Source organism: Sander lucioperca, chromosome 10, assembly GCF_008315115.2.
Source record: "Sander lucioperca isolate FBNREF2018 chromosome 10, SLUC_FBN_1.2, whole genome shotgun sequence".
Taxonomy (NCBI): Eukaryota; Metazoa; Chordata; class Actinopteri; order Perciformes; family Percidae; genus Sander; species Sander lucioperca.
This window is the reverse complement of record NC_050182.1, coordinates 4,774,552-4,801,723: the sequence shown is the minus strand read 5'-3', so window position 1 is coordinate 4,801,723 and position 27,172 is coordinate 4,774,552. Positions and strand designations below refer to the sequence as shown.

The 27,172-nt window shown below is 42.0% G+C and overlaps 2 protein-coding genes and 1 long non-coding RNA gene across 5 annotated transcripts in view; 1 reads left to right on the top strand and 2 right to left on the bottom strand.

Moving 5' to 3' along the window:
- Positions 1 to 706, bottom strand: part of LOC116064461 — a 17,184-nt gene extending 16,478 nt beyond the window's left edge. The window contains exon 1 of the long non-coding RNA XR_004108533.1: positions 688 to 706. This is a non-coding gene — a long non-coding RNA (uncharacterized LOC116064461). The remainder of the gene's footprint in view (positions 1 to 687) is intronic.
- The window catches only part of LOC116064082, a 15,098-nt gene extending 6,451 nt beyond the window's left edge, over positions 1 to 8,647 (top strand). For all 3 annotated transcript variants that reach the window (XM_036006384.1, XM_036006383.1, XM_031319135.2), the window contains 8 exons: positions 2,125 to 2,478; positions 2,609 to 2,626; positions 3,620 to 3,683; positions 5,618 to 5,661; positions 5,891 to 6,041; positions 6,161 to 6,274; positions 7,886 to 7,953; positions 8,479 to 8,647. In XM_036006384.1, the coding sequence (XP_035862277.1) occupies positions 2,125 to 2,478; positions 2,609 to 2,626; positions 3,620 to 3,683; positions 5,618 to 5,661; positions 5,891 to 6,041; positions 6,161 to 6,274; positions 7,886 to 7,953; positions 8,479 to 8,502 (837 nt within the window). In that variant the 3' untranslated portion in view covers positions 8,503 to 8,647. The remainder of the gene's footprint in view (positions 1 to 2,124; positions 2,479 to 2,608; positions 2,627 to 3,619; positions 3,684 to 5,617; positions 5,662 to 5,890; positions 6,042 to 6,160; positions 6,275 to 7,885; positions 7,954 to 8,478) is intronic.
- Positions 8,648 to 9,145: 498 nt separating this feature from the next.
- Positions 9,146 to 26,872, bottom strand: LOC116064060 (NLR family CARD domain-containing protein 3-like). The gene is made up of 11 exons (XM_031319113.2): positions 26,768 to 26,872; positions 26,079 to 26,178; positions 25,744 to 25,857; positions 23,427 to 23,534; positions 22,369 to 22,426; positions 21,136 to 21,358; positions 17,683 to 19,480; positions 16,805 to 16,978; positions 15,320 to 15,493; positions 10,287 to 10,333; positions 9,146 to 9,899 (listed from the first exon to the last, which is right to left on the bottom strand). The coding sequence occupies exons 2-11, from the start codon at positions 26,162 to 26,164 to the stop codon at positions 9,376 to 9,378; spliced, it is 3,306 nt and encodes a 1,101-aa protein (XP_031174973.2). The 5' UTR covers positions 26,165 to 26,178; positions 26,768 to 26,872; the 3' UTR covers positions 9,146 to 9,375.
- Positions 26,873 to 27,172: the final 300 nt, after the last annotated feature.

Sequence of the window (27,172 nt, the reverse complement as noted above, 5' to 3'; positions counted from 1 at the left end):
ATAAAGACACTGTAACTCTTGTCTGCTACACGCTAGGGCTGCACAATATATTGTGTTTTTTAGGGCTGGGCAATATATCGATGTTATATCGATATCACAATATGAGACTAGATATCGTCTTAGATTTTGAATATCGTAATATGGTAAGTGTTGTCTTTTCCTGGTTTTACAGGCTGCATTACAGTAAAGTGATGTCATTTTATGAACTCACCAGACTATTCTAGCTGTTCTATTATTTACCTTTACCCACTAAGTCATTGAATTATTTCTGGAGATTATTGATCAAAAATCTCATTGTGTAAATAATATTTTGTTAAAGCACCAATTGTCAATCCTACAATATCGCAGCAATATCGACATCTAGGTGTTTAGTCAAGAATATCATGATATTTGATTTTCTCTATATCGCCCAGCCCTATTTTTTATTTTTTTTTTTAATTTTAATCGCGATATGAACTGGCGCAACAAACATCGCAAAAAAGCTGCGACATATCGCCAAAACTCCACATTAAACTGTAACTATCATTCTTTTTGTAGTGGTGCCTTTTCTATTGTATTCATTGTTTAATTTGTTCAGTAAAAGAATGATGGAAATTATTTTCCCATCACTTGTACTTGTAAATTCAACAAGCAATTTGTCGTATTCTAGCAGAATACTGACAGCAGCAGCAATGCATAACTAAGTACACTTTAATATCTGTTTATTTATCTCAAGTAATATCATTATCGCCATATTCAACAACGTTATCATATATCGCATATCCTCCTCATGTCGTGCAGCCCTACTACACACAAACTGCTATGAATCTATCCGAGTCCAGGGTCCAAGGCATTTTGCTAAAGTTGTAGCCACAGTAAAAATGAGAAAGGGCCACACAAGCCTGACCAAAGGGAGTCAGACTCGAAGTGACAGGCTGCGTCCGAAATTCCACACTAACAACATGTGAGATTTTTTAGGATGTCCGAAACCTTAGTACGAAACCAATAGTACGTGAATTGCATACTATTTCCGGTAACATATTACAGTATGCAATATTGGACACTGCGCCGGCATAAATATCCCACAATGCAATGCGGTGGCAACGACAACGTTCATAACAGACAAACTGACAGAAACCAAGGAGCTCTGTAACGCTCTAATTTACATTTCTACATATTCAAACAACTGTTGGTCTAGTTTTTCACCTCTTTCAGTAATTTAAGCGTTATCTGGCGATGCCGCTAGAGCCGAGGTCAGCAGGGGTTACCATGGTTACGCGCCTTCACGCGTCAACGGCAAGAAGACTATCAGGATGTGACGTTGTAAATTACAGCTTAGTGCGTCTGAAAAGATCAAGGGGGTAAGCGAGCATCCGGAAAGCGTACCTCCTATGGGTAAATTCTGAGGTAACAAGCCATCACCTTCGGCTAGCATTCCATTGACTCCCATTCATTTTGGCGTCACTTTGACAGTGAATAACTTTACATCTGAAGCGTTTAAAGACTCTATTTGTTTGTTGTTTATTTCTAAAGAAACACGACAATGTGTACAAGGCTCCATTACCTTGTATCTCATGTTATGGCCCCGTAGCAGCCATTTCTGTAAAAATAAGCTAACAATTGCGTCATTACACGACTTTCTGTCGCACAGTAGAGAAATTACCGTATAGTCAGGAGAAGCTCGCAGGCAATCGGGGGGACATGGAGGCATACAGTAAAGGGAGAAGCCCATAGAGAGTCCATGAAAGCATCCTAACAAAATATTTCAGCAACGTTTTGATGGATTGGAAATACTTCGGTATGTGGCAAGATTGGGAATGATTGAGATTTCTCTTGGCACAGCTACCAGAAGACTTACAACTTTCAGACGGGTTGCTCACGTCACATTTACGTCGTCAAGCTCAGTTGGAGGCTGCGCAGTAACGCTCAGCCATCCCCAGAAAAGTGCTTCTAATATACTTCACTGGTCTCCGTCAAAGTCTATGGCGTCACTGTGTCCATTTCTTTTACTGTCTATGGAAAAGATACACACACTACTGTTTATTTACACAAAAGTACGCTGAACGATAGTTTACATGTTGAGTATGTAGTGCAGAGTCTGCGATTTCGGACGCAACCACAGTGTGCACTTTTGTCTTGTTCCAGTACGGTGTGGGCAGCAGCGGGGGGTTCTGTGAGCCAATCACCATACCGATGTGCCAGGGCCTCTCATACAACCAGACCATCACTCCTAATCTTCTGGGACACACAAGCCAGAGGGACGCGGTGGTGAAGATGTCCTTTTTCAACTCAATGGTGCAGACTATGTGCTCAGTGGACATCCGGCTGTTTGTTTGTACGGTGTACGCCCCCCAGTGTGTGGCGGGGGAAGTGCAGCGGCCCTGCAGGTCCTTCTGCGAGAGGGCCAAAAAAGGATGCGAGGGTCTGATGAACAGCTTTGGCCTTTCCTGGCCGGACGAGCTGCAGTGCAACTTATTCCCAGAGGAAATGTGTATATCAGTAAGTACTGGACACCTTGTTGATGAGAAAGGAATCAGAAGAGTTCAGTGTGATAATGGGAACCATATATTCTATTGGATTCCTCTGTGCTTATCTATCTTTACGTGACTTTTTTCCTTTTCTTTTACAGGAAGACACAAGGCCTGATGTAAGTGTCTTCAAAGCTTTACAACTACTTCAAAAATATAACATCTGTATTTTATATTTGTTAGTGATGAAGATTTTTTTTTAAATGTACAGTACATTGCCACGCTATTACTTCTGATAGTCATTTCGCGGGGGTTGTGACACTCAAAGAAATGTATCCACAAATTCACAGAATTTTCTTTCGCCAAGTAAGATTATAGGAAAAAGAGGACATCACCTGACAGATCAGGAGTTGTAATTCCACTGTTTGGCTGCTATGTTTAATTTGCTCCAAAGCTTTCAAAGCCCGGCCCACTTCCTGGGGGCCTGAGCACCAGTAGCGCTATAGGAAGCAATACATTTTCCTGTATTCCAAAGGTTTCACACTATTTTACTGATCGACAGGCAGCAATAATGCACCAGGACATGCAGCCAAGGCAACTAAGAAGACTGCTAGCAAGTAAACAAGGATGTAAACAATGCAGCTTTTAAACTTAAAAAAAGACCTAATTTGCAAGTATTTTGGAGGAAGAAAATGCATTTAACACGTTTGTTAGACCTCAGCACTGAATGGTAACAGAAAGCTGGTTTGTTTAAACTCCACAGGGCACTTTTAAATGGCAAACACACTGCACAAACACTATGAATTACACATTACATTGAAGGAAAATGTAAGAGTTTGATTGGCTTTGATTGTCGATCAGCAGAAAAGCGTGAAACCTGCTACAGGATTGTGTATTTCATCGTGTGCTTGAACGATACAAACTTCACAGGAACCCCTCTGGTAAAAACATTGCTCTTAGTGGTCGTAAACTCCAAATGGTACCTTTAATTGACACTAAAACCTCTGTGCTAAAGACTAAAGATTGCTAAAGACTAGCCGCAGGAATATTAGTTTTGGAGCACATACAATGTTTTGTGACAAAGCTGAATACATTGCACTTACTGTATTTCACCCTAAAGTATTTAAATTGTGTGAAGCAGATCATCTAACATCTGTCCTTGTTTCCAACAGACGCTGATTGCTGAAGGTGTCCTTGCTAAGCTGAACGCTGGTGGCTACTCTGTTCGTGGCAAATGTCAGTTTATTTTCCACTCATTTTAACAAAACTACATAATCATCTGAATGAGAAGTTTTTTAATGTGGAACTATTATGCTTTTCTGTATTTCCTGTCTTATCTATAATGGATGGTTGTTTGGATGTTAAACGTGGCCAAAACTCCAAATAATAGACCTTTTTCAAGGCAGACATGTTGACATGTCATAGTAGGAAAAGCACAGGTGTATTCAGAACCATTGATGATGGCTGCATTCCACTTAGGAGAGGTCCTGGTGTTGTGCATGCTGACTTACTGAAATAGCTCACTGGGACACTTGATGGAATTGAGCCATCGTTAAGGTTATCAGTTTCAGCTGAGCTTTTTTTACTATGACAAGTCAAAATGTCTGCTGTGAAAAAGGTCCATGAGGTAAACGTATTTCAGAGAAATCCCTGTGAGCTAAAATATTCAGATTTCCAACTGTTCTGAACGCTCCGGTTTCAACAGTTTTTTCTACTCTCGGCTCGGTGTCACGTAACACCGAACCAGCCTTCTCCGGCCTTCTATGATTGGTCATCTGCTCCAGGTAGGCAGGACTGGCGTGTTTTTTAAGCTACTGAGATGTTAACATTGTCTCATGTAGCTGCATGCTACCGGAAATAAAAGATGTAATCTTGGCGGCCAGTGTTGTTAAATTCTCCCCAATTCCGGGTCACGTTACTCCTGAAACATTACTGGTTATGTAGTATTTGGTTTAGAAGCCTTTATTGGTGATTTTTCACGGTATAAAGTGCTGCTATATTCCATTAGTGTCCACCGCTAACTACAGTAGCTGGGCGCTAACACCAGATAGCTGTAATCTTGGCGGCCAATGTTGGTAATTTCTCCCCAATTTTTAGAGTCATATTACTGTCGGGACATGTCCAGCTGTGGAGTGTTTGGTTAAGAAGCCTTTATTGGTGATTTTTCATGGTAGAAGGTCCTGCTATATAACGTTACTCCGTTGCAGTCAGTCTCAGGCTCCTGAGTGAAACAACAGCGGAGCAGTGTGGCCAACTCTTTTCCAATGAAAGTAGCTAGCACCAGCTCCAAAAGTCGCTAAAAGTCGCTAGAGTCATACGCTCATTTGCATATTTGTGACGTAATTACGCAATAATTTGCATAAAGCTTAGTGATTGTGTCAGCAAGGTAGATAGAAAGAAATAGAACTCTTTAGCCAAATAATCACAAATTCAATACAGGAATTTATTTTACCTTATAATTATTACTTAGGTAGCCTGTATTTGAAGTAAAGAAATAAATTCTACAAAGGGAGGGAGAAAGATCGATAAAGAATTCTCAAAGAAGGCCGGCTTGTCCAGGGCCAGGCCAGGGCCAGGCCAGCTCAGCGGCGTCTTTCTCCCTTCGCGTCCTGCTGTCTCTCCTACCTACACCGGCCCCCGCACCCTGTGCACAGTGCTGCTGCACATGAGGAGAGAGGGGAGGGGCTGCTCCTCTGCTGTCTGCTCCTCAGTCACAGAACAGAAGAGAGAGGTGACTGTTTTGGCGGCCACAGGAGAGAAATACCTTGCGTGCTCGCTGGACAATACTGGCGACTTTTCTACAGAAAGTCACCAGATTTGTCGCTAGTCGCTATTGTGAAAAAAAGTCGCTAAGGGGGTCTGAAAAGTTGCTAAATCTAGCTAAGTTGGCAACAATGCAGTGGAGATTTCAGAGACTCGCGGACATGCGCTGACCAATCAGAGCAGACTGGGCTTTTAGAGCTTAAAGAGACAGGCGCTCCAACAGAGCGTCTGATACAGAGGGTGAATACAGGTGCAGTAGCCATGGGCAGTATGATACAAATAAAGTGTTTTTAAATTAAAGCATGTAAACATGTTCTAGTAGAATCACAAAATACAAGTATGAACCTGAAAATGCCATATCAACGGTCCATTTTAAACTCATGAACAGATTTATTTTCCCAATACAGCCCTGAGTCTCAAGACGGCCCGCCTCCTGTTGACTCTCATGGATGTATCCATTGCAACTGCTGGTTCTGTTAATCTGCTGAGTATTTACAGCCACATTTAGTTAAGATATTGACTTGTGTGTATCAACCTACGGTAGCAAACTGGTTCTGAATGCCCTGGATGCAATATGTGATTTTTGTATTCTTCATTTGGCTGTAATAGGAGCCATTAGGCAATAATGTGTTGAGCTATACATCTTGAATCCATTTAAGTTCATTAACCAGCACTCTCAGGCGGACAAGACTCGAGACCTGGATGTGGTGGAGGTCTTTAAACTGGAGCAATACGTGGCTGCTACCAGGAGAGAGTACGTGGAGAGCTACGAGAGGAGGAGCCCACCCTCCGTCACGCAAACCCAAATGAAAAAGATTCTGTCCGGCCGAAGTAATACATTGTTTCTTTAATTCAGCTTAAAAGCTTCTAAAAAAAAAGACAATAACTGAGTCAGTGGGTCAATCAGCCTGGTTTCATTTGCTTTTTATCTCGTTGTCTTCGTCTTTCAGATTTCGATTTAGACAATGAAACCTTCAGAGTTCTGTGGTACGAGCACAACTCCAAAGATGGGATCGACTACGATGAGTTTGTGGCCATTCTGACAAAACTTCATATCCTCAGAGGTAATGGAAACCAAGTGTAACTGTGTCACAGTTCCACACTACATACTACTTGAGTACAATTTTGAGACACTTGTATTTTACTTCCCATTTTCTGCTACTTTATACTTCCACTCCACTACAATTCAGAGGCAAATGTTGTACCTTTTACTCCACTACATTTATTTGCTAGCTTTAGTTACTTTGCAGATTCAGATCAATGATACAAAATAAATAAATGATGGTATTATATCAATAACACTTTACTGATCTGCAGGGGGGAAACTCACAAGCTACCGAGCAATATATATATATATATATATATATATATATATATATAGAATGTCATAACACTCAACTCACTCAAATCAACTCACGTGTGCCTTTTGAACATTTTAGAAATTGGATTTTGGACTTCCAAACTTCTACTTGTAATTGCTTTACATCTGTTTATCAAATGGTTTCAGAAAGTGTTAGTGTCTTTCTGTGTATCTATCTCTCTTAGGATGGTGTTCCTTTCTTTTCTGTGTCGTTTTCTTTCTTTGTAACTCAATGTCATTGTAAACGAGGGCTGCCCTTCAATGATCTCTCGAGTATAAATAAAGGTTGAATGAATGAAATGAATGTATATATTACATTAATCTACAATAATCATAATCCAATGAAAGAGGCCTAATACACAGTACCAGTCAAAAGTTTGGACATGCTTGAGAAAGCTGCAAATGGAGTACTTTTTACTTTAAATGTATTTCGATGCCAATATGTTTATATTTTTAAATGCAGGACTTTTACTTGTAACAGTATTTTTACACTGTAGTATTGTTGCTTTTAAGTAAAAGAACCACTGCATACTATTTTTAAACAGGGCTGGGTGTAGTGTTTTCACACAAAGAAGTAACACAATTAAGTATTATCCAAGATAAACTTTAAAACACAGTTTCAAGTAGATCTGTTCAACTTGTATGAGTTTACTATTGTGACGACCCCTGCTGTGTAAGAAACATATCCCGGACGAGCCCCCAATTGGTTTTGGCCTTTTAGGCTTATTAAAGCAAATTAAATCAAATTAGACCAAATTAAAATGATTATGAAGGTGTGGGGCGTGGTTGTTAGTATAGTCAGCGGTGTACGTGTGCAGAGAGATCAGCGCTGCACTGCAGCCAGGCTTAAATAACCTGGGAAGTCTCAGGTGTTTCAGGTTACACTAATACTGCGTTCCAAGCAACCCGTAACCCGTGTTTTCACAACCTTCTACCCGTGAAAGTGCTCTGGAACGGCAGTCAAACCCGTAACTTACTCCCCTTTAACTAACGTCAATGTTAGGTAGCCGCTAGCTAACGCTAGCTAGAAGGGTTTGTTGTGACTTTGCCTGGAACGCTACCAAGTTGTGAGTCGTGACTTGAAGTCGTAACTTACAGGCTAAAGATTGTGTCTGGAACGCAGCATAACGATTAAGCAGCAGACTCAGCAGAGCAGTAACTCACACAGCAAACAAGACGCAGCAGGGTGTCATCATCACGCTATTTTCTATCTTTAGTGTGATGAAATAATCCCGACTGTACATTGTGACACACCTTGTGTACGTTTTGTGTAAAACTCAATAAGTTCAGGTTTTAAATTTGCTTCCTGTCTCAGATCGTTTCCAGGCTCATCTGCTGAATTTGCCGTGTGACTGCCAAGTCGCCAGCTTCTCTCTCAAGCAGGTGAGTCTAAATGTTTTCAATAATACTGTCATATGGCCCAAATTCTATTTACCTGCATGTATACCTACAAAGATAAATATTTTTAGTACAATAGTCTCACCTAACTTCTGAAAAGAAATAGTTTGCAATGTATATGTTTGCAATGGAATAAACATTATTTGCCTTCCAAAAACAGATAATAAAACATACAATAACTAATAGAAAGACTTGGCACTTACAAATAGCTGCATGCAGGCAGAACAGCAACAAGCAGCTTCTTTGAACTCCAAATAAACTGTATCTTCAACTGCACAAATTGGCTGTGCGTTAACGAGCTCAACAATGCTCCAACCTGATTGGTAGTCACTGACAGGTGATTATTATGACTGACAGAGGCCAGTGAATGTTCATATCAGGGACTCTAGGAGTCTTCTCCACAGTTATATTATAAAAAAATAAACACATTTACCTATTTTTTTCCAGTGCTGCATGTTAACATGTTCATGTGTTAATACATGCAATGATTTTTTTTCTTTCTCTTTTCAGTTCTTAAAATCAGCCTTACTCTGAGGATCAAACAGGAGCTGAAAAGGGAAATTAGTACCACAGCTGTTTAGAGCAGTTGGGACCATATGTGCTTATGATGATCTTCCCTTAACACATTTCCATTCTTAAAGTACAGAAACATTAAAGGAACATTAAACACTGAAAATAAGCTGTTGTGTGTCCGAGCTATTTCTTATCAATGTTTGAAGTTTATATTGTGTCAGATCACTTGTACTAATCTCATTTGTGCCTCATATTGCAAGAACACTTTGCTTATGTACATCTCTCAAGTCTGTTTCCCATTAACAGCTAGTCACCTCTTAGTTTATTGTTTATTGTATCAGTGTTTTGATTACAAGCATACAAGTTAAATGAAAAATAGTACAGAAAAAAAGTTCCATGAAACTTAATTTCAACATGAGATTATAAACTAGCAAACAATGTAGACTGGTTAGGTTAACTTATAGTACGTCATCCATAGTTCGGTAACATCTCTAACAAACAGTGGGTCTTAAACCTGGCTCACATTGTTTACATCTTACAATGATCTAATTCATGAAATACACTGACCAGTGAACGATGACTACCTGAACATACAGTAAAATATAAATAAATAAATTATGAAATAATACCCGGTAAATACTGTATTCAGGATCCAGTATTTTGACCTGGAGCACACCAAATGTTCTTCAAAGTCTAGAGCTTCTTAAATCTGCATCCACTGCAATAAAGCATCAACTGCTACCTAGCATTCACTGCTACAAAATAAGTCTTACTAGAACAATGCATCAATAGACAAAAAACTGTATTCACAGCAGGTCGTCAGGAGGCTGGGGTTGTCGCATTAAACTCCAAAACCCACTCAGAAAAGGAAAAGGAGACTTTGTTTTACTGTATCTAACACAAAGACACTGACGAGTTTAACTCACACATCCTAATCCTGAAGGCAGGGTAGACCGGCTCGGTGAATGTGGTGCGAAAGGTGTGGATGTGGGTCAGTTTATCTGAGGAGATTCTGTAGAAGGACAGAGTGCCAGCAGGCCAGTCTAGGTACACTCCCACTCTGCTCAAAGGGGGGATATCGATGGACACTCTCGTGTTAGTATGGATTGAGTAGCCATCTTTGGAGCAGCAGAGACTCCAGGACTGATCATTCCTTCCAAGACAGCAGTCGTCACTCTGTCCTCTCCTTTTGATTCCTTTATAAGCCACTGCTATATAAACATGGCCTTCCCACTCGACCTCCCAGTAACAGCGACCTGTCAGACCAACGGTACACAGCAGCTGTTTCCAGTAGTCAAATCTCTGTGGATCATCAGGATATGACTGTGTTTCTCTCCTCGCTGTCACCTTCCTGTTGTTGTCAGACAGTATGAGCTTTCTGTTTGCTGTATTTGGGTCCAGTGTGAGTTTACGTGCATCTGATGGAGACAACAGTTAAAATATTAGCATTGTCACTTTGAGCATATTAGCATGGTGATGTTAGCATTTAGCTCAAAGCACCTCCTTGTGCCACAAGGAGGGCTGTCTGTGTAGACTGGCCTGCTTTGATTCCAGACTATATGCAAACACTTTGTGACAAATGGTTTGCTGAAATATCTCAGAAATACAGAAAAGACGGATACAGGTACATAGCTTTGGGGGTTTGAGGGGCCCAGTGTTTCTGTTTTTTACAGAAGGGGAGTGACAGTGAAATATTTTTTTTTTAAAAACTGTGAGAGGAGTATTGGTATCAGTTTCAGACAGACTCAGAATAGCAGAAGAAATTGTGCACTACCTCTTCTCATTATTAAAAGAAACACACTTACACTTCCTCAGACCAGCTTTCATTGACTGTGGTCCACCATGCTCCACCCTGTTGCAAAAGACAAAGTCAGATTAGCACTTAATAACTAAACTAAACAACTTTAATTAGGGGTCCAAGCAGTGCTGTGGAACCCTATTGTTTTTCTACAGATTTTTAGGGGTCCAAGCCCGAGTCTGCAAGAATCGGCGGTAGCAAGAGCTACGCCGTTCGCACAGCAGGGCTGTGGAACCCTATTGTTTTTGTAAGGATTAATTTCCTCCATTATTCTTCTCCGCCTAAAACTCCGACTACAGCCTAAACCGTACATGGTGGGGGGTTGCCATTTTCAGGACTGGTCCGGAACTCCGCAAGGACCTCAGGCGCAACAATTGACCCACTTCCACCACTAGGTTAACTTGACTCCGCCAGATGGATTGCTTCGCATTTGCTCGGCATATCCATCTGGAAACTTTCCGTTGGAGAACTTTTGGGAAGGGGCGAAAATACTGGTTAGCTGATTGGATAAACCATCTGTCTATCACCACCTATGTTGGTGATAGACGGGCCAAATCAACCAATCACATCAACGATATATCAAACTCTTGCCGAAACCAGTCAGGAGAAGAGCAATCAACATCTTTTCCTCCGAGAAAAACCTCCAGTGCCTTTCAATGAAGGAATACTTTCTAATTCGATTAAACTTGCGCGATAGCTACGCTCATCTCATCCATGGAAGCTGCTATGCTGTTTAGACTGAACAGTCGCTTCTCGTTGCGTCACACCTAAACCCGCCTCAAAACCAACGCTGATTGGTCGGTCGTTTGGCAAACGGCTCCAAATTTTGTCTGTCTCAAGATGCCAGACTGATCTTCGAGTGGGAAACTGGAGCTTGCGAGTTTAGGATGGTCTCACGAGGCTACCACTAGGTGGCGCTACAGCAGAAAAAACGCGTTTGGCCCTATAACTCCCACACTGCTCACCGGACATTCAAAAACCATACATCCACGCGTTCCCTGGATCCAACTGAATCACGTGATATAGTCTACGTCCATTTCCGCCTAGCCTTTTATGCGTGAAAAATCGCGATTTATCAAAAACCTACTTTTTCTAACTCCTCCTAGACCGTGCAACCGATTGGCACGTAATTTTGCAGGTAGCATTTCCAGATGTGCCTGACAAAAAGTTAATAAAATGAATTTTGATAGGATAAAAATTGCACATATTACGCACAAACAAATTTGTGTAGCTAACTATGAAAACAGCAACTTTGCCATATCTCAGCCAAAATAAATGCTATCAACGCCAAACTTTAGATTCTTGTTTGTCGTGACCCTCTGGAGGTCGATCACGCGTTTTATGAAAATTGGTCACTAGGGGACGCTACAAGTACAAAAAGTTTATATCTCATGAACCGCTCATCCGATTTTTACATAATTTGTTGGGTACCATCTAGGGCCACTCCTGAGGCCAACCCTTGAGTGCGGTACTGAGGGGTCAAAGTGGGTCATTTACTTCTTACACTAACGTGAACAACTTTAAATTTACAGGGTAGATAGAAAATGGTCATGGACCACACCTACCAAAAATTATGTTGTTTTGCCTTTAACTCCCACATTACACATCGCACATTAGAAAACCTTACATTGACATGTTCCTTGAATCAAGCTGAATCACATGATATAGGCCACGCCCATTTCCGCTTAAATTTATTTCCGCAATATTGCACAATGCGCAAAACCAACTTTTCCGAACTCGTCCTAGGCCGTGCGACGGATCAGCACGACACCTGGTAGGTAGCATCTCCAGATGGACCTGACCAAAAGTTACTTAAGGAATTTTGCTACGTTAAAGTATGTGCATTTGACGACCAAACAAATTTTCCTAGCTAGCTACCACACACGTATCATATCATATCTCGGCCAAATTAAATGTTATCAGCAATGAACTTGACAAATTTGGTGAAGATCGGCCTTTAGGGGGCGCTATAAGCAACGTTTATTTGTTTTGCCCAATAACGCAATGCATTTAAATGGGAAATTTGCAATTGCAATATCTCCGCCACAGTAAATGCAATCAACACAAAACTTGCGGTGCTCGTTCGGCATGCCGCTCTGAGGCTCTGTACCAAACTTGGCGAAGATCGGCCATTAGGGGGCGCTATAATCAACGTAGACGAGTTTTGGCCCTTTTACTCAATCTATGTTAATGGCATATTTGCAATGGAAATGTACCACAGACCTTGCAGCTCACACTTCTCAATATTTACTGACGTTTGCCTCCTACCGTTAGGAATTGTTTTTTTACTTTTGCGTGCTCCCCTGGTTTTTTACAATAAACAAACTTCTTAACCCACCTGACAAAGTTTCTACAACCTTCACAGTGGACAAATTCAAGTCTTTTCTCTCACTTTTTCAATCCAAAATCAACACCATTCATAGGCACCGTGCAATTAAACATTGCAGTTGGTGCTAAGTAAGGGTGCTCCGATTGATCGGGAACCGATTGTTATCGGCCAATAAAGGCTTTAAATAGTTTGATCGGTGGTCTCCATAAAGGCCGGATAGGCCGATCAGATGACGCACTACTCGTGAGAAAATGTTCTATACGCAGCTAAAGGAGCTTGCACACTGCTCCAACAAACGCCAATAAACGCCAATAAACGCCAACAAACACCAACAGTTGGGTCAGTGTGGGCCGGCCGACTGTGTTTGTTGGCGTTTGTTGGAGTAGGTTACACACCAACCAGACGGCCGACCGTTGGCAGAAAAAGCAGTTGGACTGATCAATCTCCCCGAGTTGGTCAAAAAAAGTGCCTCGGAACCAGGGTGGGAAATTAGCCTTGTATCCTTGTAATGGATTGGACAGTTTTTGTCAAAGAATGCTGTTGCTAAGTAACAATGCACAATGCTTATAGGAATCGCGATACGTTACTGCTAATATAACAACCCTAACATTTCCGGATTTTGCTGCTTCATAATAAAAACATTCAAATACCAAAATAACGGAGGACTTTTATTGTGAAAAACGTACAGAAAATTAAACCGTTCACAGCCGGGGCTTTGACCACGCATAGTCGAGTAGCTAGTTTTCAGCGTTAGTCCGGGACGCCGTGTAACTAGCTAGCTAGCTAGCTGAGCTGAGGTACAGACGAAAGGAAAATTATCTGTTAAAAAATGTGGCGACATATCCCCGGTGTTAAGAGGCCCGCCGCGGAGTCAGCAGTAGCTATGGATGTGCAAGCTGTTGAGGGCGAAGTAAAGAAAAAGAGAAGGTACTTTTCAAACAAGTGGCGCATTGACAAAACGTACAGCGAAAGACCGTGCAAAACATTTCAGACCGTCCTGCCAACCTGTTTATATTTTAACGTCAATGTAGACTGTAACGATGTTTAAGTCGCTTGAAAGCTGCTGCCGTTTTAATCCTGTTGGCTCTCTGCTGCTCAGTTCTACCCCGCGACTGACGAGAGACACACACACACACACACACACACACACACACACACACACACACACACACACACACACGGTGGATGCAGGAAAAACCGGAGATGAGACGTACAGGATGACCTAAATTGAGGACAGCTACACTTAATACATCCATGAGCTACACTCGTTATTGTAAAATCAATGATAAGTTAAAGTCCAATAAGTCCTTTATCAAACCGTATGAATGTGTGTCCCAGGCCAGGATAGGAAATTAACTTACAATGTAAAGATCAACAAGCTACTGACACATAATAAATACATTATATTAATAAAATATGTATTAATAATAAAACATAATTTAATAAAGCAATTCAAAATATGATAATGCACTCTCTTTTATAAATTTGAATTCTGGAAAAAGTGGCTGGTAAAAAATTTAAGTGGCCCCACCCTGCTCAGAACACACTAAAGACACACTGTTTTTTTGTAATTTATTCCGAACAAGGCTTTAGCTATATGTTAAGCTCTAAGCTGTTTAAGGTGTGTTTCTAACAGAGGAAGTGGAATGTTGAACGTTTCCTGTCAATAAAAGTAAACCGTTGACAATTCACAATACATTATCTTCTGTTAATTTTAATACTTATGCATTGTTGTTAAGAATATTAAAATGAATATATGATAAATATATGACATGATAAATAGAAGGTTTCAAATAGACCCGGTGATCGGTGATCGGCATCGGTCGATACTGCTCACAGCAATCGGTGATCGGCCCCAAAAATCCTGATCGGAGCACCCTTAGTGCTAAGTGGAGCGTCTGTCATAGTGTGATTGGTTATGTTGGTGTCATTGATTCTTAATTTCCCACGAAGCGCCCACGGAGGAAAACATAAATCGCTGCCTATGACACCATTTACAACAACCTGATCACCTCCCCTACTCCTTCAACCACCACACCTGCCTCTCCCCCTCCACCCTCTCGGTCACTCATTTCTCTCTGCTGTCCCCTGTGGTCAGGGGGGTTAAGAAGTTTGTTTATTGTAGAGCATTCTTAAAGGTGGTCTGTAAATGCCTGGAGGTGAACTGTTAACCGCTACGTTTGCAACGGCAACGACTAGCGCCTCTCAATATTTACCGACGTTTGCCTTCCCGCCGCCAGGCTTCGGGTTCCACTTTCGCACGCTCATCAGGGCAACTGGCGTGGGTGGCTTGGGCCCTGTCATAACTGCTTGCAGTTCTAGTTTTCTTTTTTTTTTAACCTTTATTTATACAGGTAAGTCGATTGAGAACAACTTTTCATTTGCAATGACGACCTGTCACATTCACACAGTTACACATTCATACCTGGAAGCTGCCCAGTACAACCACAGTCTGATCTGCTGGCTGCTGAGCAGCTCCACTGGAGCGGTTTGGGTTAAGGGCCTTGCTCAAGGGCACCTCAGTGGTGGTAATGAGGGAGGGACAAGCGCTCCTCTTTCACTTTCCCCTCCCAGATTTCATCCTGCCAGTCTGGAGATTGAACCGGCGACCTCCCGGTCCCAAGCCCTTAACCCCTGGGCCACCACTGCCTGTGCCTGTGACCTCTTCCTGACTCAAACAAACTCAACCTACCACCCTTGTCTCACCATACCTGAGAGTTTCCAGTCTCCAGCTTGGATCCTCCAGTCCATCAGAAAGCAGCTTCACTCCAGAGTGTCCTGGATGATTGTAGCTCAAGTCCAGCTCTTTCAGATGGGAGGGGTTGGATCTCAGAGCAGCGGCCAGAGAAGCACAGCCTTTCTTCGTTATCAGACAGCCTGACAGTCTATACACACAAACACACAGAATTAAATCCTGCTTTTTATGGGAAGTGCTTTTGTAATTCCATCGATCCATCGTCATAGGGTTATCCGGATTCGGGGCGCGGGGGCAGCATGAATGAGCTTCTCACCCTATCTCTAAGGGAAACGCCAGCCAAGAGAAAACACCATTTCAGCTGCTTGTATCTGGGATCTAATTCTTTCAGTCATGATCCAGCCTCCATGGCCATAGGTGAGCGTAGGAATAAAAAATTGACTGGTAGATCAAGAGCTTTGCCTCACGGCTCGATGGGGTAAAGCAAAAGCAATACCGTCCCCGCTGCTCCGATTCTGCAGCCAATCTCCTGCTTAATTGTTCCCTCATTCACGAAGAACCCAGAGGTACTTAAACTCCTTTATTTGAGGTAAGGACGTATTCCCTACCTGGAGTAGGCACTCTATTAGTTTCCTACTGAGAACCATGACCTCAGATTTGGGGTGCTAATCCTCATCCCAGCCGCTTTACACTCGGCTGCGAATCGATCCAGTGAGTGCTGAAGGTCACGGACCAATAATGCCATCAGGACCACATCATCTGCAAAAAGCAGCAATGAGATCACCAGCCCACCGAACCGCTCCCCTCCTCACCACCACTACGCCTTGATATCCTGTCTATGAATATTACAAACAGGATTGACAAGGCAATCCTCACCTGAAATGAGTCTGACTTACTGCAGAGAACTCGAACAGAGCACTCGCTTTGGACGAACAGGGATTGGTACGAAAGGACCCCTCACCCCATACTCCCGCAGCACCACCCACAGTATTTTAAGCAGTACCCGGTCTTACGCCTTCTCCAGATCCCAGTGAGACCCAGTCATAGGCCTTCTCCAGATTCACAAAACACATGTAGACCAGATGGTCATACGCCCAGGCCCCCATCAAATCCTTGCTTTTGCCATTACCTTTTGTAAACAAGAGTTTTGTGAAAAACAAGGGTTAGCACCAAAAGCCACATTTTTCAAGTCCAAACCACAATTTGACTTACTCTTTCTAACTAACTGCAATATTTTTACACTTGTTTAATGTTGCTGGGCCTGCTTGTCCCTGCTTCCCCTTAAACCTCAAACTCTACTCTAACTGCAGGTAGTGTTCACCACAAACGACTCTGATCATGACTCTTTTGTGTAAATACAAATTTTTGTTTTAATAAAGTCCATTAACGTTTCTAAGAACTAGAAGAGCAAGTTATTATGTGGAAATATATATTACATATCCTACAACAAATCTGCTGTGAATACTATGGTCATCTGTTAAACAAACTGATGAATCCTGACCTGAGAACTTCCAGTCGACAATGTGGACTTTTCAGTCCATCGCAGAGCAACTTCACTCCTGAATCCTGGAGGTTGTTGTGACTCAGGTCCAGTTCTTCCAGACGGGAGGACTGGGAGCTCAGAACTGATGACAGAGCTTCACAGCTTTTCTCGGACAGATTGCAGCAACTCAGCCTGAAGAAGAATTATCAACAAAAGAAACTAAGACTTTTTTGATGTTAATACATTTAATCTATATATATATATATATATATATCCATCCATCCATCTTCTTCCGCTTATCCGGTAACGGGTCGCGGGGGTAGCAGCTCCAGCAGGGGACCCCAAACTTCCCTTTCCCGAGCCACATTAACCAGCTCCGACTGGGGGATCCCGAGGCGTTCCCAGGCCAGGTTGGAGATATAATCCCTCCACCTAATCCTGGGTCTTCCCCGAGGCCTCCTCCCAGCTGGACGTGCCTGGAAAACCTCCCTAGGGAGGCGCCCAGGGGGCATCCTTACCAGATGCCCGAACCACCTCAACTGGCTCCTTTCGACGCGAAGGAGCAGCGGCTCTACTCCGAGCTCCTCACGGATGACTGAGCTTCTCACCCTATCTCTAAGGGAGACGCCAGCCACCCTCCTGAGGAAACCCATTTCGGCAGCTTGTACCCTGGATCTCGTTCTTTCGGTCATGAAATATATATATATATATATATAGTATTAGTGTTGTTTTTTGTTTTGTTTGTTTCATTCAATTCATTTTTGCTTTGTTTGTGGGAGTAAAAACAACTATGTTATTTTCTGAATGTTATCAGGGCATTGACTGTTGTGAGTTACAGATGGCCGAAAAAAATAAACTAAACTAAACTAAATGTATGTAGTTAGTTTTTAACCTACAGAGCTTTAGTGGAATCTTTCACCACTGGCAGCAGCCTCAGAAGAGCATCCTCTGAAGCAGAGTATTTCTTCAGGTCAAACACGTCCAGATTTTTTTCAGAAGACAGCAAGATGAAGCCCAGAGCTGATAACTGAGCAGAACCAAGTGTGCATGTGGACAGACTTCCTGAACTCAGGCATTGTTGGATCTTCTCCACTAGAGAATGATCGTTCAGTTCATTCAGACAGTGGAATAGATTGATGATTCTCTCTGGAGACAGATTCTCACTGATCTTCTTTTTGATGTATTGGACTGTTTCCGAATTGGTCTGTGAGCTGGATCCTGTCTGTGTCACCAGGCCTCGTAGGAGAGACTGATTGGTTGACAGTGAAAGACCCATGAGGAAGCGAAGGAACAGGTCCAGGTATCCATTTGGACACTGTAAGGCCTTGTCAACAGCACTTTCGTAGAGGACTTCATGTCGGATTCTGAACCATTTAGACCACAGGTAAGTTGATTTTTCTTCTGACAGCAGGTTGACACCAGAGTTAAAGAATGTCAGATGTACATGAAGAGCAGCCAGAAACTCTTGAACGCTCAGATGTACAAAACAGTACACCTTCTCCTGGTACAGTCCTCCTTCCTCTTTAAAGATCTGTGTGAACACTCCTGAGTACACAGAGGCTGCTGTGATATCAATGCCACACTCTGTAAGGTCGGCTTCATAGAAGATTAGGTTGCCTTTTTGCAGCTGCTCAAAAGCCAGTTTTCCCAGAGACACAATCATCTTCCTGCTCTCTGGAGTCCAATGTGGATCTGTCTCAGTTCCTCCATCATACTTGATGTTCTTCAGTTTGGACTGCACCACCAGGAAGTGGATGTACAGCTCCGTCAGGGTCTTGGGCAGCTCTCCTCCCTCTCTGGTTTTCAACACCTTCTCCAGAACTGTAGCAGTGATCCAGCAGAAGACTGGGATGTGGCACATGATGTGGAGACTTCGTGATTTCTTGATGTGGTGGATGATTCTGCTGGCCTGCTCCTCTTCTCTGAATCTCTTCCTGAAGTACACCTCCTTCTGTGGGTCAGTGAACCCTCTGACTTCTGTCACCATGTCAACATACTCTGAAGGGATCTGATTGGCTGCTGCGGGTCGAGTGGTTATCCAGAGGCGAGCAGAGGGAAGCAGTTTCCCCCTGATGAGGTTTGTCAGCAGCACATCCACTGAGGTGGACTCTGTAACATCAGTCAGAATCTCAGTGTTGTGGAAGTCCAGAGGAAGTCGGCACTCATCTAGACCGTCAAAGATGAAGACAACCGGAAACTCTTCAAACCTGCAGATTCCTGCTTCTTTGGTTTCGCTAAAGAAGTAATGAACAAGTTCCACCAAGCTGTACTTCTTCTCTATCATCAAATTCAGCTCTCTGAAAGTGAATGGAAATGTGAACACTATGTCCTGGTTGGCTTTGTCTTCAGCCCAGTCCAGAGTGAACTTCTGTGTTAAGACTGTTTTCCCGATGCCAGCCACTCCCTTTGTCATTACTGTTCTGATCAGGTCATGTCTTCCAAGTGAAAGTTTAAAGATGTCTTCACATCTGATTGTTGTTTCTGGTCTGTCTGGTTTCCTGAATGTTGTTTCAATCTGTCTGAACTCATGTTCATCATTGACCTTTGCAGTCTCTCCCTCGTTGATGTACAGCTCTGTGAACATCTGATTCAGAAAGGATGGGTTTCCTTCTTTAGCAATCCCCTCAAACACACACTGGAACCTCTTCTTCTGATTCGATTTGAGTTTACGTCGGCACACTGCAGCAAGACATTCTACAAGGAAATATGACAAATAATGCATTGGATTACATTAGATAGAACAGGTCTATTTCAAGATTCTGATACAATACTTGCAATATCAAGCTCTCGTGCAGTAAGGTCTTTAACTCGGCCGTGCTGCTAGGACTGGGAGCTTTGAACACCGGTAGAGTGTTTGTGTTTAGAGCGCTAGCCAGGGCAGTAGTAACGAGTCCAAAATCAGGTCCACTTATTATAAGTCTGGAACTTGTCTTGGTCTCATGCTTTGTTGGACACAGTACTGTCTTGGACTCAGCTTTTCAGAACTGGTCAAGTTGTCCCTGGTTGCTGATTTGGGATCAGTTGTACAGAACGTGGCCTAAATTCTATGCAAATTCTATGTCTTGATTAGTTTGATGTTATAAGATAGATCATTCTTTTTTATAGATCCATCCCAATTACTTAATCACTATATTAGCACAGGAAAGACACTATTGTCTATTATGAACAGGACTCGATTTGCTCTGGACTCGGTCTTGTCTTGGTCTTCACTGCCTTTGGGCTTGGTCTTGACTTGGACTCGATTGAGTTGGTCTTGACTGCAGCCCTGCAACTAGCACAAGCCGTCACTCCCAACTAGTCACGTACTGAGGCTTGTCAGATACCCTCAGTGTCAGATACCAATGCACAAGGCACCCTTTACCATCTGTATTGGACGCACCGGGCAGAGTGACATTGGTAGGGAGTAGTGTGAAAGCCTGAAAATTCACTTAAGAAGGCAGGTTGGGGTGGTGGATGGGAAAAACACCACAGGACTTTCACCCAGGAGACTTGGGTTTGTGTCCCGTTCTTGTCCCATGTGACTTAAATGTAATTTTAAGCACCACCCACAATCTTTTGCCAACCCTAAGTGGTTTTGCCCTGCACATTGAAGGTGACACCAAGGGGTCCCGACCCAGAGCATTAAAAAGTGACTCCAAAGGGTCCTGACCAAGCGTCAGTACTTGGGAGTGAGAATGTGTTGGCTAGCACAGGAGCTTTGGACTGATTGGGAGGAGGAGGTTTTTAGGTCCGGGCGAAGGGGGAATGCTGGCGGGGAGTGGCACAGGTGTCATGCCAGAACTGGAGCTTAGCACGGTGTCATCTCTAATGTCAAACTAGTGCTAACAGTGAAATTTCAGTTCTGATTTTATTGTTATTTGCAGTAATGAAGACTGTTCTTATGTTGCTGTTTACTGAGATTTTAGATTGTTTTACCTGGAACTTGGATCATAGCTCTTGTGTTTTTGTATAAATGTAGGCTAATAAATTGTTATTTAAAACACATCTGGAAGTAGGACTTCGGACGAAAAAAGTCTACCGTAAACCCTGATGTATACCCCTCCGAGTTTAATTGAGTCTTTAAAAATAATGAAAGGTTTACAGGAAGACAGAATTGCTTACAGTGATTTAATGAGGAGCGTTATGCCCTTCCAAGTGTTGGAGATACTCGGGACATTGTCTAAGGGAAAACATGGGCTCTTGATGTAATCCCCGACCAACATCTCTATCCTAATTTTCAGCTAGACAAACAGCTTTAGACAGTGTATGCAGCCAAAAAGAATGTACAGATCTGATGCAGATGTTGCATAGTGTATGAAAACTTTAGACGCGTAAATCTACGCTTTAAACATTTATTAAAAGTCTCTTACTGTTCTGCAGAGAGTCAGCCAGCTCCTCCTGCTTCATTCTCCTTAGGAAGTGCAGTGTGATCTTGACAAATGCCTCTCTGCTGCTCCTCCTCTGCTCTTCCTCATCAACCACCTCCTCGTCCTCACCTTGGCTCTCTAAGATTTCTAGGTAATCTGGACTCAGAACCCTCTGAATCTTCTTTAGTTCGTTCTTCACAAAGACAACAATGTTCTCCTCAAGAAGCTGGAATTAAACAATAATAATTTAACTTATATTTGTAAACTTAACTCTGATTCTAACATCATACAACACACCATCAACACCATCTGTCAAAGTATAATAGCCCACATTTAACACTATGACATTTTGAAAAATATGTTTCTGTCTCACCAAAAGTTATTTACCCCTCAGCTCAAAAACTGTACTTAACCTTTCTAACCGGACTCTTTCAGAACCCTTGCTAGCGATTTAACTGTCCAACAGGAGGTGAGGAAGGTCCTAATCTATATACACAACGTTCCACTTCCCAGATTGCTCTGTTGCCGCCGAAAACTTTACCGGATGTCCCTCTTTTTGGCCGGATATCCGTTACCTTCCGCTTTTTTGTGTTGGCGTTCTAAACTCTGGTGAATTTATGAGGACTATGGTTAGCTGCTCCTCAGATCTCTGCAGGGTAAATTCAGACAGCTAGCTAAACTATCTGTCCAATCTGAGTTTTCTGTTGCAGGACCAAAACAACTTTTTAATGTACACCAAAACAAGTTCCTTCCTGAGGCTATTTTGCAGCGGTACTGTTGCTCCGTCCAGCGCTTAGCGCCGCCCAAGGCGATTGTGATTGGTTTAAAGAAATGCCAATAAAGCAGAGCACGTTTTTCTCCCATCCCAGAATGCTGTGTGGACTAGCCAGACCCTCCTCTGCAGTGCTATGGAGGAAGGTCTGGCAATGCGAGACTAGGAAGGTCCCTACCCAAGGGGTCACGATCAAGGCATCTTGCTTAACTTGCTAACTAGCTAATGGATACTAATGGATCCTTGCTAACAGAACCTCTATTTCCTCTCACTAACTTGTACAAAGTACAAAGGGGCCTTCTTGGTCAGGGATAGAAAAGTGTGCAGCGGTGACTGGATCTAGGTCCTGTTTGTCATTAGGTAGTTTTAATGTGTAAACCAACTGCTAGGCAAACCACAATGTCTTGTTCTCTGTTTCTACATGTGTTAAATACAAGTCAAAGGTGGGCGTATACAGTACACACCATAAATATGGAGTCCAGGTCTGTTCGATGACCAATTTCTGACGTCTCCTGTTGAACTCTGTGGAGAAAACATTCTTATTCTTATTCTTTATTAAGGACAACACATATTAATTAACATTTCTGTAAATGTGCCAGTGTTCGCCAGCCGGCTAATTTTCAACCGTAGTCCTTTGGCCAGATGATTTTAGACCAGAGCAACAGGAAACAGCAAGACATTAGTACAGGTTAAACTATACAGACAGAAGTCAACAAGACATCATACAGACAGCTAGAGCAACAACTAAGCTTTCTCACTAAGCCATGCAGAGCTACAGGAAGCAGCAAGACATTAGCACAGTTACACATCAACAGTATCCCCATTCAGTATAAGAAGCCATGCAAGCATCAGAACACAGCCAAGCAACACAGACCCGAGCCATCTTCTTGCACCGTTCAACCATGCAAAGCAGTAACAAGCAGTAATAAAAAGATGAAATAGGCTACATCACTCATGAGGGAGGTGTTAATACAGCACAGGTTAAAACATGATTCAATAGTAAATTTTTATGTGAAACTGAACGTTGAACAATGTATGTAGAAACATACGCCAGTGCCTTGAACACAGAGCTTGTGAAGGAAAGACTTTGCTTTCTTGCTATCTTGCAACTTTGGCAAAAGCAAACATTTGATTAGAGATTGGATTTTATGTAGTTATGTGAGAAACGTGCATTTGCTTTCTTTCAAAGAGTGAAATGTAAAGATTAATATGATTCTCATATCTGAGGGATTAGTACTGAGATGAGTTCAAAGGAAAATAAGAAGATAGAAAGTATAGATTAAAATGAAAAATAATGAAGAGGTTGAGTGAGAACCTGGCCTTAGATCCAGATGGTACTTTTGAGGACGAAGAAGAAAGAAACTTTATCTACAGAAACAAAGTTACCTGATGAGATAGAGCTGTGATTATTAAAAGACTAAGCAGACGCATTTAAATCAACAATGCATGTTACAGTTAAGTTATATAATATAGTTATACACCTTCTTAGAGGATTTGTGCTCAAAACGTTCTGTTGACTTACTTAGAAATTGGATCTTGCAGTCTAAAATTCATAGGGAAACCCATGGACATGTCACTCTTCATGGACACACAGGTTGGTTCAGGAGAATCTGCTCGTTCCTGCTCCGCCCTGAAAGAAACGGAGCATTGACAAAAGACAGGTGGAAGTATTAGAATCTCAATGACTGTAAAGAAAGATGTGTTATAACTTACCTCACAAAGCAAACCAAATTTCAGTCAGACAGTAAAAACATTTCTGTTTCAGAAAATGCAGATTAAAATAAATGTAAAAATGTGCACTAATTCGGGCGCCTGGTTAGCTCACCTGGTAGAGCGGGCGCCCATATATAGAGGTTTACTCGTCGAAGCAACGGCCGCGGGTTCGACTCCGACCTGCGGCCCTTTGCTGCATGACATTCCCCCTCTCCCAGGTGGTCAGTTCTCATCTCAAGGTGATCATGCTTTTGCCATCATTGCTCCTGCATTAACCTTCGAACATCTGAACATCCCTGGTCTGAGAACCTGAGACTCCTCTCTCCAACTCTTCTTAGTACAAACACCTTCTCCGTTAAGTGACTTTTTTGAAAATGGTCCTAAAGTTGGTGAGTAGCCAATAAAGCACTGCTCTTCAGACATTCATGATTAAGGCCTAGTCCACACGTGGTCGGGTATTTTTATAAACAGTTTTTCCTCAAGAGCATGCCAAACCAACAGGTGGCAATATGACCCTAACTGTTAAGCCATGTTGGCCAATCAGAAGCCTGAAGTTCCCGTAGAGGTGCGACCGGGTCTCGTCCGTCTCGTCCGAAACCAGTGTCGTGGGAACGTAGTCATACGCGGTGACCTGCGGAGTATTGCATTCTGACACCTCTGTTCCGCAATATAATGGGAGTGAATAAACTGTATGCATGTATCTATATATATGTAACAAGCCCTGTTAGCACAGTTATCAGCAGTAATATCTTAGCTACGTCTGCCATTGCAGAGAGTCGCCTCATGTAAACAAAGGTGACACAATCTGATGTCAAACAAAGGAGACAACAGCGCGAACTCCGACATCACAAGCCAAAATTATGAGAGGCCGTATAGGAAATAATTCATACTTCTGTCTTACACACACTATCCACTATCCTATAATCCTTTTACATGTATGTATGAGAGGGTATAGTCGTGTATGTGAGAGAGTATTATAGTGTGTGTGTGAGAGTATAGCATTGTATGTGAGAGAGTATAGTAGTGTGTGAGAGAGTATAGTTGTGTATGTGAGAGAGTATAGTAGTGTGTGAGAGAGTATTATAGTGTGTGTGTGTGTGAGAGTATAGCATTGTATGTGAGAGAGTATAGTAGTGTATGTGAGAGAGTATAGTAGTGTGTGAGAGAGCATATAATTGGGTTTGTGAGAGAGAAAGTACAGTTGTGTGTGAGTGATTGTATAGTTGTGTGTGTGAGACAGTATAGAAGTGTGTGTGAGAGAGTATAGTTGAAAAGGAAGTTGGTTTGATCAATCAGGAAGACTAAATTCTCACTTCCTCATTGGCTAAAGGGGCCATTTTAAATTATCATTATCTGGTGGGCTTGCTGCTTTGAAAGTACAGCTAGCACCAACTCAGAGGAACAAGGAACATTAAAATCAAGCAGCAGAAACTTTAAGGATGAAAACAACCTTGTTGGATGAAAAAGAATATTCTTATCTTATTTAGTTTCTTTTTCAAAGTCAGTTTTTGTTTGTGGAAGTAAATGGTAATGAGGAAAACATTGCTATCTTTTTCGCTGATACTGATTCAGAGAATTGTGAAGGAAACTGACAATTTGGGACATGACAGTGTCATTTTGGAGCTCAATGGTTATACTCGGACAATCTCTTTCTTGCTCTCGATTAACCAGCATTTTGAAGAGGATGACAATCAGGGAAGCTTAGGTGTAGAGCTGAAGATCTTTGTCTGAACCCGACGGGACCTTAACTTCTATCATTTTACACGGGCTCGCGCTCACCAGAACTAAACAGAGGTATGAATTAGCACAACTTTTATGCATTTCTTTCACATCTACTGCAGTCAGATTCACTGTGTTCACTCGGAAGGAATCACTTCACATGGGTAGGCACTTGTAATGACATCTTGAACATGTTAAGAGGCTAAAAGCACGTTTAAAATTTGCCCTGTTTCAGCCTCCTGGGTGCTAACGCTAGCAGGAGGATAACACGGTGTAGGCAGCATAAATTGCTTTCGTTTTTCTCGCTACTGACAGCACTCCAAATTTACAAATAATAGAGCTACGTGTTGAAGTTCTCCTTTAAGAAGAAGAAAAAAAAAATGCCAAAAATTTTTCTTTTGACTTACTTAGAAATTGGATCTTGCAGTCTGAAATTCATAGGGAACCCCATGGACATGTCGCTCTTCATGGACACACAGGTTGGTTCAGGAGAATCTGCTCGTTCCTGCTTCGCCCTGAAAGAAACGGAGCATTGACAAAAACCTCAAAAAAGTTGGTGGTCTGTGTTACAAGTCGCCACACATAGCAAATCAAATTCGACAAAGAAAACCACTCAAAATGTAATTAAGTGTTTGACTAGAAGCTAAATGCTTTGAATCCAAGAAACCGATTTAAATGAGTAACATCCTCTTCTTCATCACAGAACTGAGGCTTTTTGGACCGTTGGAGATCTTCATCTTACCTCTCAGGTTGGATCTGGCTGCCATGTTCCTCAGACAGAGCGGCGCTGGAGGGCGGGACGCCCTCGTCTTCCTCCTCAGACTTCATGGTAGAAAGTACACCTTCGCACAAACACACCCAACATGCGGTTAGCTGGACTAATCGAATCCTAATTACAAGGTCTATATTACACTCGTGATCAATCATCTCCAAACAATTCCATTGAGAAATCTATCAAAGGTTTGTGACATTGCATACAAAAATCTAAATTAAAAGGAATTATTCAAAGCTTTTACTTCAGAAAAAGTTTTTAAAAAACAACTACAGATTAATCTATTAGTTGAAAAGCAAAAAATAATCTAGGGAAACTAAATGTATAACATGGAGTGCAACATACAATTCTCTGGTTTGTTTAACCTGTTTTTCTTTTTTCTGTTTTTAACTCTTGATATATTTTCCCCACATCTATATATGTATATCTAGCATGTTTGCTTTTAAAGTGCTATATAAATTAAATAAACTTGAAAAACCTGAACATTTCCCTTCAAAATATAGTAAAATAGAAAGTGGAAGTACCTCGAAATAGAACCTAAGAGTCACCTTCCTCTGCTGCTCTTTAGTTTTACAGATCTCGGTTGTCTTCTCGTTTAACAATGTTCATAAATAACTATTCACTAAGATTTCACTCAAAACAATCAGGAAAATAAATACCTGGTGGCGACTTTACATCCACATCAAGTGTCTTCAAGTTCCGCCTTCATAGGGAGAGGAAACATCAACAGAGAGATGAAGTTCATTCTTTCCTATAAATCAGCTAAACATTAACAGAGAGATGAAGTTCATTCTTTCCTATAAATCAGCTAAACATCAACAGAGAGATGAAGTTCATTCTTTCCTATAAATCAGCTAAACATTAACAGAGAGATGAAGTTCATTCTTTCCTATAAAGCAGCTGGGTCACTCATGCTGTCACAACTTCCCTAGTACAGTAGGTTATTGTAGTCAAAAATGTTAAGAGGGCAAAGTCTCAGGTCATGTGATGTTTACAGTAGGCAGAGCACTGCATAAAGTCTTCATCATTATGGATACATTACTGGCATCTTCTGGGGTGAATTA